Source organism: Diadema antillarum, unplaced genomic scaffold, assembly GCF_040938485.1.
Source record: "Diadema antillarum isolate AM-2024a unplaced genomic scaffold, OU_Dant_1.0 scf00000136, whole genome shotgun sequence".
Taxonomy (NCBI): domain Eukaryota; kingdom Metazoa; phylum Echinodermata; class Echinoidea; order Diadematoida; family Diadematidae; genus Diadema; species Diadema antillarum.
The window spans coordinates 235,203-251,813 of NW_027271025.1; the positions used below are offsets into that span (position 1 = coordinate 235,203).

The 16,611-nt window shown below is 37.4% G+C and overlaps 1 protein-coding gene across 1 annotated transcript in view; it reads right to left on the reverse strand.

Annotated features, from left to right (window-relative positions):
• LOC139720991 (protein turtle homolog B-like) overlaps positions 1–16,250 on the reverse strand; it is a 107,879-nt gene extending 91,629 nt beyond the window's left edge. The window contains exons 1-4 of the mRNA XM_071632321.1: positions 16,187–16,250; positions 10,711–10,862; positions 10,273–10,417; positions 267–359 (exon numbers count right to left, since the gene is read on the reverse strand). Coding sequence (XP_071488422.1) covers positions 267–359; positions 10,273–10,417; positions 10,711–10,862; positions 16,187–16,250 — 454 coding nt within the window. The remainder of the gene's footprint in view (positions 1–266; positions 360–10,272; positions 10,418–10,710; positions 10,863–16,186) is intronic.
• Positions 16,251–16,611: the final 361 nt, after the last annotated feature.

Below are 16,611 nucleotides of genomic sequence, written 5' to 3' on the forward strand. Positions count from 1 at the left end.
ACCTTTGACCTTGAGCATGTGCACCCAAAAGTTGATACGCACAACTTTGCCCACTCATACAAACACATGCCAAGTTTCATTAAAACACTTCAAACCATTTCTTAGAGTTACGCTGTCCACAAAAATTGATTACAGACAGACGGAAGGATGGACTGATGGAAGGACGGATATCCCAAAAACATTATGCCTCCGGCGACACTTCGTGGTGGAGGCATAAAAGATTAGGATAAAAATTAGAAAATCTGAAAGCATGTCTAGATACTTACACTGTATGTTGACAACAGTGACAGGACTGATAACAGACCCATGAGGATTGGCAGCTTGGCACTGGTACTGTCCTCTGTTTGCTTCTGTCAGTGCTGCAAAGAAAGAAAGAAAAAAATGCCTGAAGATTTTACTTTTTTTGCCCATGTTCATTGGTATATGAGACAATTGTCCAATCAAAAGGCAGATCTAGCAATTAATTTCATCAGCTTCCAGCTAAGTGGCGCTTGTCTGAGCAGAGCACATGCTTTAGAGCATTAATGCAAACCTCAAATACACACAGCTTGAGCTCCTAAGTTCATTTACCCCGTCTTCCAAAAGATAACAAAATCCTTCAAAAAATCCATACAATTTCTGGATCACTACCAAAATTTAGTAATCATATAAATTTTTTGTGTCATTGTTAACTTTTCCTGCAAGTTTCATTCAATTATGTTCAAAACCTTTTGAGTTATTTTGCAAAAAGACACACAAACGAACCAAAACCAAATGAAAACAACTTCCTCCTTCCTTGGCGAAGGTAATAGCAACAACATTAATAATAACAATAGTAATGACAATAATTCAGGTTTGTGCATGTATGTCTGCAAATGAGGTACCTGGACTCCTGGACCGGCAGTTTGCTTTCGTTACATCGAAATTTTGTTATAGCCGAACAAATAAACAATAAAAATACATAGAGAGAGAGAGGATAATGTTGCAGCCTGAACTTTGTCATAACTGGAATTTGATAACAGGAGTGCACTGTATCATCTGATTATCTGGCAGTTATCGGACAGTTGCTAACTACCATCACATTTCTTATCACTTTTACACTGATGTCAGAGGTGAAATGCTGAAAAAAAAATGTTTGGTCTATTCATTCCCCTTCTTTGTTCAACCTCAGACTCTTATCTGTGCATAATGTGCATAAATGTGAACTAGCGTACATGCAAGACACATGCACCATGTGGCAGACCATTGAAAATTTATGATTTTGTTTGCTAACTGAACAACTGTGGGGGCCATTCTGAAAACAGATCTACATCATATACACATGATACAGCTGGTAATATGTAACCTTGGTGATCTGACAATATGAAAAAGTGACAGACAGTGTACAATACCACTTCTTAACATTTCTGTTTCTTCAAGAATATCAAGAATGTGGCAAACTAATTTTGGTCATAATTTTCGCTGGGTATTGCTCAGCTAAATCTGCTGGTTTTATGAGGGATTTGTCCTGACAAAACTTCAAAATAACTTGTAATTGGTTTTTTGGTACATTTTCAGTCAGTGACAAGGTAAGGATAAGAGTACTCACAAATGAAGGTAAGGTCCAGAAGAGTACATCCTGACAATGTGTGATGACAGTTTCACATAATTGGCAAAAAACTAAAATGACATATTTGTCACAAATGTGGCAATTGTTCACATTCCTTGAAGTAAGTTTAATTGGATCAATGGCTATATTGTCTAATAGAGCAGGTATTAGGAGATTTGATGATTGTTATTTGACCTTTAAACCTTTTAGTTGCATTGACTATTTTCCAAAGCATGGAGAAAAAATGTAATTTTAGCATCAAATAGTAAAAAAAATCAGCATTTTAACCTGGCCTTTGACCCTTGAACTTTGACCCCATGACCCTAAAATTACCCAGGGAATCACCAACAGGCAGCACATGCATAGCTATGTATGAAGTTTCATGACGCTACCTTTGAGCAACTTCCGAGATATGGAGGAAGAAGTAAATGTAGCCTTTTCACTAGACCTTTAACCTTTTGACCTTTGACCTTTTAGCAAAAAACTTTCCCAGAGAATTTCTATTTGGTAATACATGTATACACTGAAAATCCTCCAGGCATTGCATGTTTATGAGGGAAATAGTGAATTTTAAGGAGTTGACCTTGACCTTTGACCCGTGACCCCAAAATTCCCAAGAAAATCATTATCAGGAAGTACATGCACATGTTCTAAATTCCATGAGGATACCTTGGACCATTTCCCACATATGCAGAAAAAGTGAAATTTTAGCACTTTCACATGACCTTTGACCTTACATCCTAAAACTTTCTCGAAAGAATCTTTCTTGGGTTATACGTACATGTATGCACTAACTTTCAAGAAAATAGCTTCAGTCATAGCATAGATATAGGTGAAATAGTGAAATTTTGAGCATTTGAACTTGACCTTTGACCTTGAGCATGTGCACCCAAAAGTTGATATCTAGGCACAAGTTCCCCCACCAATGCATATATGAATATCAAATCTCATTAGGATATCTCAACCGGTTTTTTAGTTAAGCTGTCCACAAAATTCATTACCGACGGACGAAAGGATGGACAACCAAAAAACATAATGCCTCCGGCGACACTTCATGGCAGAGGCACAACAATGCTCCCAAAAAATATGATGAAATACTTTGGGGACAACTGTGATTATCAAGATGAATTTGACACTGTAATTATTCACATGCAGTGAAATGGCAGTGAAATTCAATGTTAATAATCAACATTGCAAAGTGTTGTTTTCATGGTATATAAAAAAAACAACAACACACAACCTGCTTAATTTTGGTTGAAACAATTTCATTGTTCATCATTAATGTCTAAATATGGCAATGAAATCAAAATAAATAGTCACAAATAATTTCCTCACCAAAATATTTATTTTCCAAAACAATCCTACTAAACAATGGAGTGGCACTGCGCTGGTGGTGATATCAAGCACCATCAGCTTCCACTTAAAAATGAACTTCATTTCTTATTGTCTGTCAGTCTGTTGGTGCTGTAGCACTTGTGTATCTGTTGCCATTAGTTTTCAGTGCATGGTTTAGTGCCATGCTTCTCAACTGGTGGGCCATGATGACAGCAAAAAACACCAACAAACAAACAAAAACCAAATTATACTTGGTCTACTGGACTATACCATGAACGAATTTGTAGGAGCCAAAGTGGGCCTCATGTTGAAAAAGGTTGAGAAGTATGGTTAGTGTAACATGTATACTTGGTTTTGTGTGGGGTGATTTGTACGAGTCAATATACTAAGTAAGCTACCGTTTAACCCATATCTGCCGATCTACGGGATATCTCGTAGCACGAATGCTGTAATCATCTATCTATGGAACAATCCATAGCAGAAATTGACCTGGATGATGACATCATCTACAGAGCTTTTTATAGCCGGTGTACTCTGACCTAACATATTTATATAGTCTCTTGCTTTGCTTCCTGTCACTAGAGATATCAGTGATGTGGATTGGCATTCACTTTTGAAATTTACAGCAAACAGAATAGGTTTATAATATCTATGTGAGATAGAACAATGTCGTACCCATACATACAGTCCCATCCATAGTTTTATGAGTTAAACCACACTAGTCCACAGCTACATTGTATCTATCAGTTTCCATTCAATGTAATTTTCATATTTGCAGGTATTGAACCCTATGAGTACTGTATAAGTGGAAATTTGTGCACATATATGGGAAAGCTTTCACTGTGACAATTTCAATGATAGTCCATCCCTTAAAAAACTGTTTCATAAGTTTCCTAAGTTTCAGAAATTTCATAAGTAAATATTTATATCAAATCACATAACATAATTCATCAGTGGACTATAGTTTACATCTCATATTAAAGGCCATTACTTTTTCTTTTAATCAATATATGTATACTTGCAAGTTTCTATACTTTTCTTCTCATAAGTTAGTGACATCAATTTAAAAAGATGAGAGAGCACAGCTGAGTGAATGTGCATAATATACTAGTAGACTCCTGCACCAACAGCTTACAAACTGCATTATGCGACCTGCGGATATGGCATAAGCACGATGCCCACTTAAACAGGTGAAAAACTTGTTTCCTAATCCCTCCCCAGCAAGTTGGGGCCATTGTATCAGTAGTCATCATGGCAGGTAAAGCTATGGATAACATTGATAGTGATTCTTATAGCAGCAACCCTTCACAATGCCACTGCTCACTCTTAGTTCAACAAACTGCCATTGGCATTTTCTCCTGCTTCATCAAAAGTTAACAGACCAAAAGAACAAGTATTCTTATCATGTAAGTCAGCCCTGCTGCCTGCAATGTGAGTGCACTTGGGGTGCTTGTTTTGTGTTTATTGTTTTTGTGTTTGTGTTTTTGTGTTCTTTTTTTTTTTTTTTTTTTTTTGGGGGGGGGGGGGGTTACTGCTGGACATTATTCTATGCTCAAAGGGCCTTACTTGGGATCAAGCTCACCCAATACCTCAATGAAACTGTGTTATGAAGGCCCACTAGCTGATGTTGTGAGGATGTTTCTACTGTTATTGAACTTTCCATGACTTGCCCTAAGATTACTTATAATGGACCAATGTGATATTTTAAAGAGTGCATGAATAGTTTTGCTTGTTATACGTAATAATATCTGAATGTCTTTGATTACATGGAATTAAATACATGTGCTTTTCATTTTACCTGAGTGCAAAAAAAAAAAAAAAAATCATGCAAAAAATGTATACTTTTACAATACATTACATTGTGGTATCTATACCTGGTTTTATTGTATATAAATGGAATTTGAATCAATCCAACAATCAACCCCCCATCCCCCACTTGGCCAGTAAGCATCAATCCAAACCAGCCTACAGACCCCATGGTGAGAGACATTTAAATGGGGCAGTGACTTGTCCTTTCATATCTAAAGCCCCCCTTGGCTGAATCCCAGACTTGGACCACGCCTTCCGTCCCAGGGATCCATATTCTTCCTACAAGAGCAGACTTCTTCCTCTTGGGAAATTCTGATGGCATTTAAAGTGTCTGGCATTCAGAGTATCTGGATGCATGGTGCTTATTGCGTCTATCAATCAAAAGCCTCAATATGGAGATGCTGAATTTCACACTAAACACAAAACAAAATCTGCTCACAACAAAAAGGTGCAGGGAATTCTTCAGGCTTTGGATTAAAAACCTCCCTGTTTTTAGATTTTTAGATTCACTTTCTTGCCATCAACAAACAATCAGATCATGCATTCATTTTATATGACATACAAAAACTCATTTCACTTTGCTGCTCCTAAATGTGCTTTAAAAAGTAGATTTAAGATGTCAAGTAGTATATAGCTATATGATGTGGCTGCATAGTATTGGATCTGGAGATGAACAATTTACAAAGTTTGGTCTCTTGTGGCCCACCTCTACCATAAAACATCTTTATGTTCCACATCTTTAACTCTAGACGTGCCATGGTGTAAACCCTCTGTGTGCCACATTATTCTGGTGAGACAGCAACGTATCCATGCTTCAAAGGGGGAAAGCATTTTGTTTCTCAAATCTAACTTTTGTATATTTTTGTAATCCTTGACATGTAATAAACAAAAGTTGTAGAGAAAATGTTAGGCTTTGCTATGATGTAAATTGTACGACAAATCGATGATTGTTTTTCTATTAAATGATCAGTAGCCACATTATTGTAGAGGCAAGACTTTTGAACACAAAACAACAACATGATTTTAAATTTACTCGAAAGCCCAGTAGGGAATAACACTTGATAGTCAATCAGGTCAAGGGAAATTACCCCCTGAGCAATTACCCTGGACCCTTCCCCTGGCCCCTAATCCTAATCCTGAAGCTTATCCTAACCCTAACCCAAACTCTATCCCTAAATCTCACCCTAATCCTAATCTTTACTCTAACCTTATCACTAACCAGTATTTTGTTGGGAGGTAATTGTCCTTGGGGGCTAATTGCCCTGATACAAGTCAATCACCATATAAAATGCAAGCAATACGTGATAGGAATTGAGTCGAAACGCTTTTACTGTACTGTGGCTATAGGCAATTTGCACACACCCACCCACCTGTGCATTTTTTTTTCTTCATGTACAAACAATGGCCCGTATTCACGAAGGTGGTACAAATGAAACCATGGACAAAAACCATGGAGCGCCAAGTGTCGCACGGAATATTTCGTTACGAAATTGGTCATTTCGTTGACAAAATTACCGTTTTGTTAACCAAATTATAATTTCGTGGAGGAAATGTTCATTTAGTTACAAAATGTTGTCATTTCGTTACAAAATAATCATTTCATCGATGAAATGACAGATTTTGTAACGAAATATTCCATGCGACACTTGGCGCTCCATGGTTTTTGTCCATGGTTTAAACCATGGTTTCATTTGTACCACCTTCGTGAATTCGGGCCATAGTGTTTTATTTGCTGCATATTAGTTGCTGTTGTGATGCTGGAGGAAATGCCACTGACATAAAGAATTACACAAGAGACCCAGGGGTCTCGGGCTCACCCGAGTATCGCAAGTTCACCTTCCATGCATTCTTGCAGACTCTTCTGAGAACGTTGGAAACTAGGGGCGGGGGCAACTTTGAGAGCTGGGGGCATGGTGCCATTTGAATATTCCATCACGCTGGTAAAAATACTGCCCAGCACACTGTACTTTATAGAATGTTGAACTATGCACTTTAGAAAAAAAGATTAGTTGTGAGCTATCATGTGCCCAGTCTTCTATTTTGCCTGTAGGTCAAAATTTACTTTTAACCAGGCTTTTTTTTCTTTTAAAATAGTTTTGTAGTGGCTCGATTAGCCGCTCATTATTTTGTGTGTAGCTACCCTGTGTTTTGGCTAGTTTAATTTGTCACTGTTTATTATGAATGTCGGTAAGATTTCCCCAGCCTAGCATAGCTAGTGGAAATTTCCATGCATGTAGCTCCATGACCTTCCAATCTGGTTCAGACCGGTTCACGGTCATGTCGTGTCGCAATGATGTAGCACACGTTACGTAGATTAATTATTCATGATGTAGTGTTAATCCAATCACTGTAGATTTTAGTGCGTATTAAGTGCGTAATTATTATCATTAACGCTACTTTTGACCAATCACGACCTTTCTTCGCGCGTCACCCATTGCATGTGCGAGATGTCACACGATCCTTCGCGGCATCGAGACACTCCCGCTTCAACCGCCGTTGAGGAACGACCTCCGGACCTGTCCTGCGGTAGAGTCACCTTCCACCTTCTATGTTTTATGGGCCCGCTGGCTGTTTAAAGTTTCTACCCGGCCGCTGTCCTCTCTGCGCACCGTACCAGAGATTCGGGGATGGAGCTTCGCAATTTTGTTGCCTCCGACACAGAACTTTCATTATTCGTCCTCCGACACGTTTCATTGATATTGTCGTCGAGTGACCGCACACCAGATATCGCTCCCGCCATGGACGACCCGCTGTCCGGCTGAGCACCATCATTTATGTCTACCATCGTTCCAGGCGACTCACTGTCCTGTCGAACTGTTTTCTTCAGCCTCCTGCCGACGCCCGACTCACCGCGCTGGTAGAGAGCAGCATTCCATCTCAACCTCCGTTTGGCTCTTCAGCCCCGTACGACGGAGTGTCGCATCAAGTCTCCGAACGATCCCCGCATCGAGCTCTTCATCGCATCGCGTCCGCTCAGCTCCGCAGGATCCCGTTCGTCGAGCCCCTTTGTCTGTCACCGTTCCAGTTCTGCATTTTGGTCTTCTGCTACAGCGATTCGCTTACCTTAACCAGTAGGCACGCTTAAATCGCTTTGTTTGTATAGACCGTGAACTGTGGACACTAATCCGCCACACACTTGTTTTTATCTGGACTTCATGTACGCTGACTTTCATTTAGTTGGTATGTCCCCATTTTTATATTGATTGTGTATTGTACTCTGTAGCACTACATAATACTACATTCTACATCATGCATGTCGTACGTGTGAACTTTCACATTTCTTGATTTTGAGTGTTTTCACAATGTCAAATTACACTCTTTTGATTTGTGCAATAGACCTCTAATTTTGATGTGAACATACCTACCAGAGCTAAATAGTTTGTAATAAAAACAGAAAAGGGAATACTTGACTCATTTCAATCATTTGTGTGAACTGCTCTCCAGGTGGATCATAAAAAAAAAAGGGAGATTGATTGAGCACGCCTTTTGTTTGTGTGATTGAAGTTGTGATTTTATGTTAACCTTCTGACCTTCACTACTACAACACACACTTTATTATTTACATAAAACCCTTAATCTTATAATCAATTTTTCCCACAGTTTAATTAATGACTGGCACTAATCATGAATAATCATCTGTACTCAGCTGCACTGCCTGTGAATTAAAAATGTGGGACTGGGGATGCTGAAATTCACTTAAATGCAAATTGCAGTGGGTTCCTTTGAAATCTTTTCCTCAAAGTTTTGCTAAAGGGTAAAAGATATATACATTTAAATACTCCAGAAGTCATGTGACATTTTGTCAATTACAAAAGGGTGAAATGACCTGCGGAATTACTCTGGACAAATGTAACGTTACTAACCGTAACGTTACTAACCATGCTTTTGGGGGTCTAGCTAAGAAATTATTGGTCGAACTGCTAAAAAACATTGTGTGAACATTTGTCATGATGCAATAATTAAAATTAATGCAACACTTTGTTTGAAGTAACTTGAATTTTTGCACACTTTTTGTTACAAGACATTGATTTTTTTGTCATGTCCTTTTTTCGTAACGTTACTAACCAGCCCTTTAAGTTGCCATAGCAATGCTATTATTTCTTGGATTGTATTTATTCTTTTCTGTATCATACACCTGGGAGTGGTGAACATGTTTTTGACATAATTTTGGCATAGCAACTCTTTGTGTGTGTAGTTCCTTTAGCTTGGAGCTTGAGCTGGCCTGGAAATCTTACTAAAGTACCTGCCACATATCTTAAATAATGAAACCATTTTCTGAAACAAATACTGCACATTACATGGTCCGGCTTCAGTGAATTCATCCATCTATTAATACCCTGTGTATTGTACCATGGTACATCATTTGAATACTAACAACTTGCCTTTATTAAAGAGGCCTCTGTATTTGCCACTTACGTTTGTCTGACATGCTGACGTTCTTGATATTTTGAAAACCAGAGGTAAAACAAGTTTACTGGCTTGAAATGCAGCATTATGAAGTGTCGAGCAGCACCATGCCCTCTGTGTACAAACTCCAAGGTGGTTTATTGTCAGAAAGTATGAACAATTCTTGATCTTCCACATTTAAGTATCAATCATCTCAGCATTTTTCTGAGGGGGACTGCAATAAACATCAGATTGATCATCTCCTCCTGTTGGGAACTCCATGAAAGTGACAAAATATAATGCACAGTTTAGTAAACTCAAGAAGTTAATACAGTGCTAACCTGTATAGAGGAACCAAGAAAGACAAGTATACCACAGCAATGCAGTTATAATGAGCCCTCCTCACCCAGTCCATTGCTGTGTGTAGCATTCCTGAGCAAAAGCGTTACCACTCAGTTATGGTGTTCAAAAAAGTTTCCTGTTTTGGGTAGTGTTCTTAAAGGGGACCTCCGGATGATTTTCAGACTTTTACATTTGAACAACTATATATCAGTTAAACTGAGTAGAGACTTTCAGAATTTATAGTGATTAGGATGAGGAATGAGAATGTTTTCAAAAATCTATAACAAATTGCAATGAACAAGGATAATGACATGGCAGCCTCACCATAGGAATGCATGAGTTGGCGGCTCAAGGAAGCAGAACAAAAGAAGGCATGCATAAATTCTTCACAGGTGAACTTGTTGAGCAAGTAGTATTGTAATAGAATTACACTGCAACATTTCTGAAATATGTGAGGCTCCATGTCATCAACACTGTTCAGTGTAATTTGTTTAAGATTTTCAGTTTATTGGTTTCTCTGCTCAAGGACCACAATAAATATAATTACGAATCTATACATGAAGCTGTTGATTTATGTACTACATGATGTGAAATTGTGAAAATCATCTGGAATGCCCCTTTAACACTAATCACTAATTTCCGACAAATAAGCCCACTGAAAAGACAAAATGTCCAATTTGGGATGACTAGGTTCAGGGTCATTTTTGGAAGCAGGCAACCATCTCCACTAATGCCGTAGTAATTGAGAAACAGCATGAACTATGAAGGGCTTTGGCTGCTAATACTATATTCTTTAATAATTCAAAATGCAAATAGTATCACAGACAACTTACACTCCACAGTAACTTCAAATGTGCACCTGACAATCCTTCTGGAGGTATCTGTGACGCTGGCTGTGTAGAGACCAGCATCAGTTTTATCCACTTTATTGATGACAAGTACATCTGACCTCAGACTGTATTTAAGAGACTCGGTAATCTGAAAGACAAAAGCAAACATCCATGAACTAGAAATGTTGCTATGGTAACTGGTATGCCATTGGCAATTCACAAAAAATTCATGCCTCAAATATTTCTAATTTTTTCGGTACACATATTTCTGATCTCTGTGCAATGACAGACAGGTACACACAGATAACCTGACAGATGAAGGTACCAACAACTATAGATCTATAGATGTCCCTATAGGACCATGACAATGAAATGCATAATAGTAGTTGAAGGTGACAACAGTCCTCTCATTCTTGTTGCAAACCATTGTTAATAACCTACTGTATTTCCAGGTGTGAGGTGCTTGGCAGGTGAATACTTCCAAGTGAAGATGACTTGTCCTGCTACATCTGCCACAGGGCAGGACATCTCAAAATCTCTTGCCCCATCAACCGTGGTCAGCACTGTGTTAGGCTGTGAGAGCACCCTCAAGCCTAAATACCAGTAAACAAGAGAAAGAAAGATTACACATTCATAAAAATTATATTTCTCTTTTAAAGAGACTGTGACTACTCATTAATCATTTCTGTCATTGCTTGTAGTAAGAACTGTTCTGTATTGTAAGCTGAATAAAGAGTTCCCATCAGATATCCACTACTGCATCAGGTTTATAGCAGAAACGCCTTTCATTTGCAGAAATGGCAAGTGAGGCATCAGAAATTGGATCAAATGACTTGGGTAAATCCAACTTGGGTATTTTCGTAATTCTCACTTGCAATCAATCACATGTTGCATTTGATTTTCCCATTAAACCAATCACAATTCATTTTCATTAACTATTCTCTAAAACTATTCCACTACTTTCTCGGGTGTATCTTTCCTAGTTTAGATACAGTAGCACTCATCCATTATCTCACTTGTTAGTGTATCAATGCAGCCCCCATTCATATCAAGTTGAAGTTATGAATAGAAGTCTCCTACATTTTTTAAAACTTTGTCAATGAATTATAGTTCCCGCTTTTTCAAGATTGGAGTAGGTTTTGTACAAATTTATTAATCTATGCTCAGCCTCACACAATTATTTATCTTTCATGCCACTGAACTGAACCATATTTTTCTATCATGATTGTGAGGATATTTGTTGGTTTGAAAATATGCAGAAATCAAACCTACATCAAATAAGATCTACCAGACAGTGATTCCCAGGGTTACAAAATACAATTTTTGTCAACCAAAATGTCATAAGAATGAACAAACCTGATTTTCATTGGAACATCTGGACTCCTTTCTATTTACTTTTTATATTCTTCTGATTGTAATTACTAGTTTGCTATCAAAGAACGATGCTTAACTGCTGGCATATCCAGTTTAGGACTGAATAAAACAAATATGATGCCTGCTTCAATCTAAGCAAAAAGTAAGCAAAAGACAAATGAATGTTGTACACGTTGTGAATTAGTAAAACAAATAACATTTGGACATGTACAAAAAAATCTGATCCAGTGTATCTCTGTGAATCCTTCTGAATAGCTAATAAATTACATGTAAGATCTTAGAACATGTTACAAACTTTTCTAACATGAGCAACAAATGCAAACATATATTGAAATTTTTACATTTGTTGGGCATTTGTTGGCTCATTATGCTTTTAATGTGACAAGGCCCTACGATTGATCAAAATACTACAGTGGTGACTACAAATATGAGCCGATATTTATAGGCATGGAAAATACAGAGGATTGTTAAAGAAATGATGAAATAAAGGTTGGTCAATTTGGTAAGGGGTTGAATAAGGTCAGATTGGTGACAGACAATTATATGTGACAGATCTTACAGATGGGTATTTCCAAGGTAAAAGAGATGTTGGGTTATTTTCTGTTTCCAATACATGTGCATTATCCCCCAAAACAACTCGATCTTTTAGAACACTTAAATGAGATACAACTTCTTCTTCTTCTTCTGATTAAGTCTGCCTCCTTCAATAGACTGAAGATTCTTGCAGACTGGTGCTATTTACAATATAATACAATTTATTTACAGATATTTACAAGCACATAGAAAATTTGACGAAAATACTAGCCACTGTGATCAACCGTTAGACGGTTTCGAAATGATCCCACAATTTCTTTTAAGAGGTGATCTATCAGAATTTTTGCAAAATGACAATTTTGGGGGGAACGTACAATGCTGGACAGACATCTATGTACCAACATATTATGGCCAAATATGTTCATTGAAAATTTGTAAATCAATTAAAAGGCCTGATATTGATTATAAAATACGATAAGAGCTCTAATTTTCTATTGAACCTTTTCTAGACCTAATTAATGGTGAGCATACAAAACATAGACAGACCACGGACAGACAAAACTATCACATCTTGATCCGTCCATGTTCCTGTATGCACATTAACCACTAAGTCTAGAAGTGGTATAAAACACAGCACTCAATAGAATTTCAGAGCTGTATATTGTCTTTTTCTTCATTATTCATTCATTCAGTTGAAAAAACAGCAAATTTACAATGAACACTTACTATTTGACCTTCATATTGTATGTTAGTTCATATGTCAGTCCAGCATTTCAGTTAGGTGTGCCCCCCCAACCCCCCCCCCCCAAAAAAAAAAAATGATTTCAGCAAAGATTCAGATAGACTGCTTACTTGAGGCAATTTTGGGTTAAAGTCATCTCTCATTAAAGTGTTCTAAAAGATCATTTAGCATTGAGGTAATGGACACTGGAAACAGAACAAATCCCGACATCCCTAAAATGTACCCTTGTACCTTGGAAATATAATACCCAGTTTCAATATGTGCGCAAGTGTTAAGACACATAATTTGGGATTATAAGTTTTATTCTATATCATTGGTGCATGTCAAACATATCAGACTTCTATGCTGTTTTTTGTTAGAAATCTATGAATTTATCATGATGTTATAATGATTTGAAATTAAAAGAAAATACTCTATAAATCAAGTTTCAATATCTACAGATGGATCGGTTTGCAGTCTGAAACATACACGAGGAAAGTTATTTCATTCATGGAAGTCATTATTTCACAGCCTGCACAATCAAATTTATTGGCTTGCATCTATCTGCAGAAATAAAAAGCCCTAACAGACTCTCAAAATAACAAATTGCTAAACTACATACATTGTACGTAAATGCCACAGATATGGTCAGACAAAGTGTCCTGCAGCTTCAAATTAATATACAGATTATTCTTGTCATTTACTGCTTGGAAATAGCAGATTTCAAACTGCTGGCAGGAAGGGAAATGAGCAAACTTTTTTTTTCTCTTTCTTTTTCTTTTCTAAGATTTCTTCATGAGCCTAGCCCCCACTGATGTAGGCCACCTACACATGTTAGTCACTTGCTTTTCCTGGCCAGGATCGGAGGCAAGCTGTCAAGATGTGTCATGAATCTTTGAGATTAAAGTCGTTACAAAATCAAACACTCTCTTGTCAATTGCAGTGATTCACAATGCAGTCACAAAGGGGCCTCCTTTTGTGCTATACACGTTGTATGTCTGTTGCGTAGCGGCACAGAATCCAGCAGTTTGCTTTGTTTAACAAGAAAAAAAAAATCACACAGTATCTCATTTAATCAAACTGAGGAACTTTTCATATTCAGGTACCGTAGGTTTTTTTTTCATAATTATGCCTACACATTTGTATCGAAAGTTATACATTGCACAAGCTGCACATTGTTTTAAAGAGCTAATGGTAAACATTTTCTGCATTTGAAGAGGAAAATATGATGAACTGGATGCTATGATCTTTTATAAAATTGAAAAACTTGCCATCATCTCATCTTCATCATATTTTCATTACCATAATACACGTAGCATGATCATTACCATCATCAATTTAAAATGTCTTTACATTGATATCATCATCTCTACACTGTTCATTCATCTGTCTAGATCTTTTTGTATAGCACTTTCAAGCATATAAAAAGGCTATCGAACAAGAAATAATAAACGAAATGATCAAGCTTGCCATAAATAATGTACAGTTGTAATTTTGCACATCAAGTGATGGCTACCTAAACTGCCCTCAACTTGATTGACAACTAAGATGGTGACCCTGTACTGCTGGACCTCCTTTTATGAATTGTGAGGTGGTGAAATCAGGAATAGGTCTGCAACCTCTGCAAACTGGCTAAATTAGACAAGAACCAGGAAACTTTCAATAATGTCAATCTAAATCTGTCAACAAGATAATGCTGCATGGACCTCAAACAAGCCCCCTTGGTCATCAGAATTACATTGTAGCTGGTGCTTGCTCAGATTTTTTTTTTTTCTGAGATGGGCAAAGTATATCTAAATCTTTTCTCTACTAATATATTGCAAATTAGTGAGTTGATGATGTCATTACCTCACTACACAAAGACTTAGTTAAAAAAATATATGCAATTTCATGCCCCAGTTTCAAAACCTAACATATCTGACTGATCCTCACTTGAAGTTTTTCAGCCAGGAAAAATCATGTTTTACACTTCAATTGCAGAAAAAAATGTATTTCCGTCAGTCTTATGTACATGATCAATGAAAAATAGTGAGGTAATGACACCATCAACTCACTTATTTGCATGTAGGTATAGATGCTACATTATATATTCACTTCAACTATCTGAAAATGTATGCAAATAGGCCTATTAAGTTTGTATCTTTCAATTTCTTATTGAGTCATGTCAAATATTGTCAAATTAGCTGAGCTTTGCAAATCTTTTTCCTATATGAGAGACCAGAAGGGATGGAGTATAATTAAATGAGCTATCATGATTAGTATTGAAATCAGATGGCAATCTACTGATCGATTACTTGACAGCATGTCATTTCATGCACTACATCTGATCCTTTCGATACTTAAAAAGATACATTTCTGTGAGTGCACAGAAGAAAAATGTACACAAAACAAATTAATAATTCATTTTTGGCATATTACGTGCTGAAAGGAAATCTGGCAGCTTGGGGTTCAGTACACACTGAGAAATAATATTTTTATCATGTATACCGTACTAACTAGTTTAATCAAAAGTTTGTGATTAGGTCAACCAAGATACTTATATTTTTTCTCCTGAATAAACAAGTATTTTGAGCTCAGAACATAAATCACCTCAGACTAGTTCTTGCTTAAATATTCATAAATGCCAGATTGGCTCCATATGCATGTAAGTCACCATTACTCCATCATGAAATTCCTCATCCTTTTGCAGTAATTTATTGTTCATGATGACCAGAATGGTATTTACTCACTGAAATACATTGTCTTTGTCACTGATCCCTTCCACCATACTCTTTAAAACTGAACACTTTTGAAGTCTTTGAAGTGCAATAATGGGACTGCAAAGATCGAGCTAAAAAGTACTGGAAACGATATATCAAAACTGTTTAAAATAATCTGTACCGGTACCTATGTCAATGAAATTGATTGTAGTTGGATACAACTTATAGGCTATTTTACAAGTAGAATATTCCAGTATTCCAAGTTTATATGATCATGAGATAGTCTACTCCATAATAAATACTAACATGAGGAGTCAGCCTTGGAAACGAGGAAATGCGATCATGACATTAGCACGATATAGCAGAACCAGAGTGATCATGGTGATGACAACATTTGACAACGGTTTAATCTTAATCTTAAAACAAAAAACAAAAAACGGTAATGTTAAATTACAATCTGCCGTAATATCGAGCTCTGTAGTTGACTCGAGTTGGGAGCATCTCTGTTAATAAAATCGAACACGATTTAGCAATACGAGTATAAAAACATTGCAAATCTTTCGGAGTTCCATACATGTGTAGTACGTACCAGAAGTTTGCTCAACCCCGACGAGCAGGCACACAATCGCAAGCCACAGCATGCGGCAATCCATCGTATCACCCGATCCTCGCATAGCAAACACTTCTGAGGAAAGTGTGGACAAAGTGTGCGGACAATCTCCAACACAGCTGCAGTAGAAATTCACTTCTTGATGTTATGCCGAAGACTTTCCGCATTCGCTGCGTGAACTAAATGAGCAAATCTCTGCTGGCACTACTGCCACTAGTAGCCCAATTCTGTTATAGTTGAATGCGAACTTTATTGGGCAAGCACTTTCCTTGTCTTTGCGGAGCTGATAGGGTATAATTACGTTCATCGAGCGCGATAGTTTACAGACCCTGCGCATTCCGCATTGCACCCTGACTGTATGAGATGCATTCTTGAACCGTCCCCCTACCCCAACCCCCGGCCGC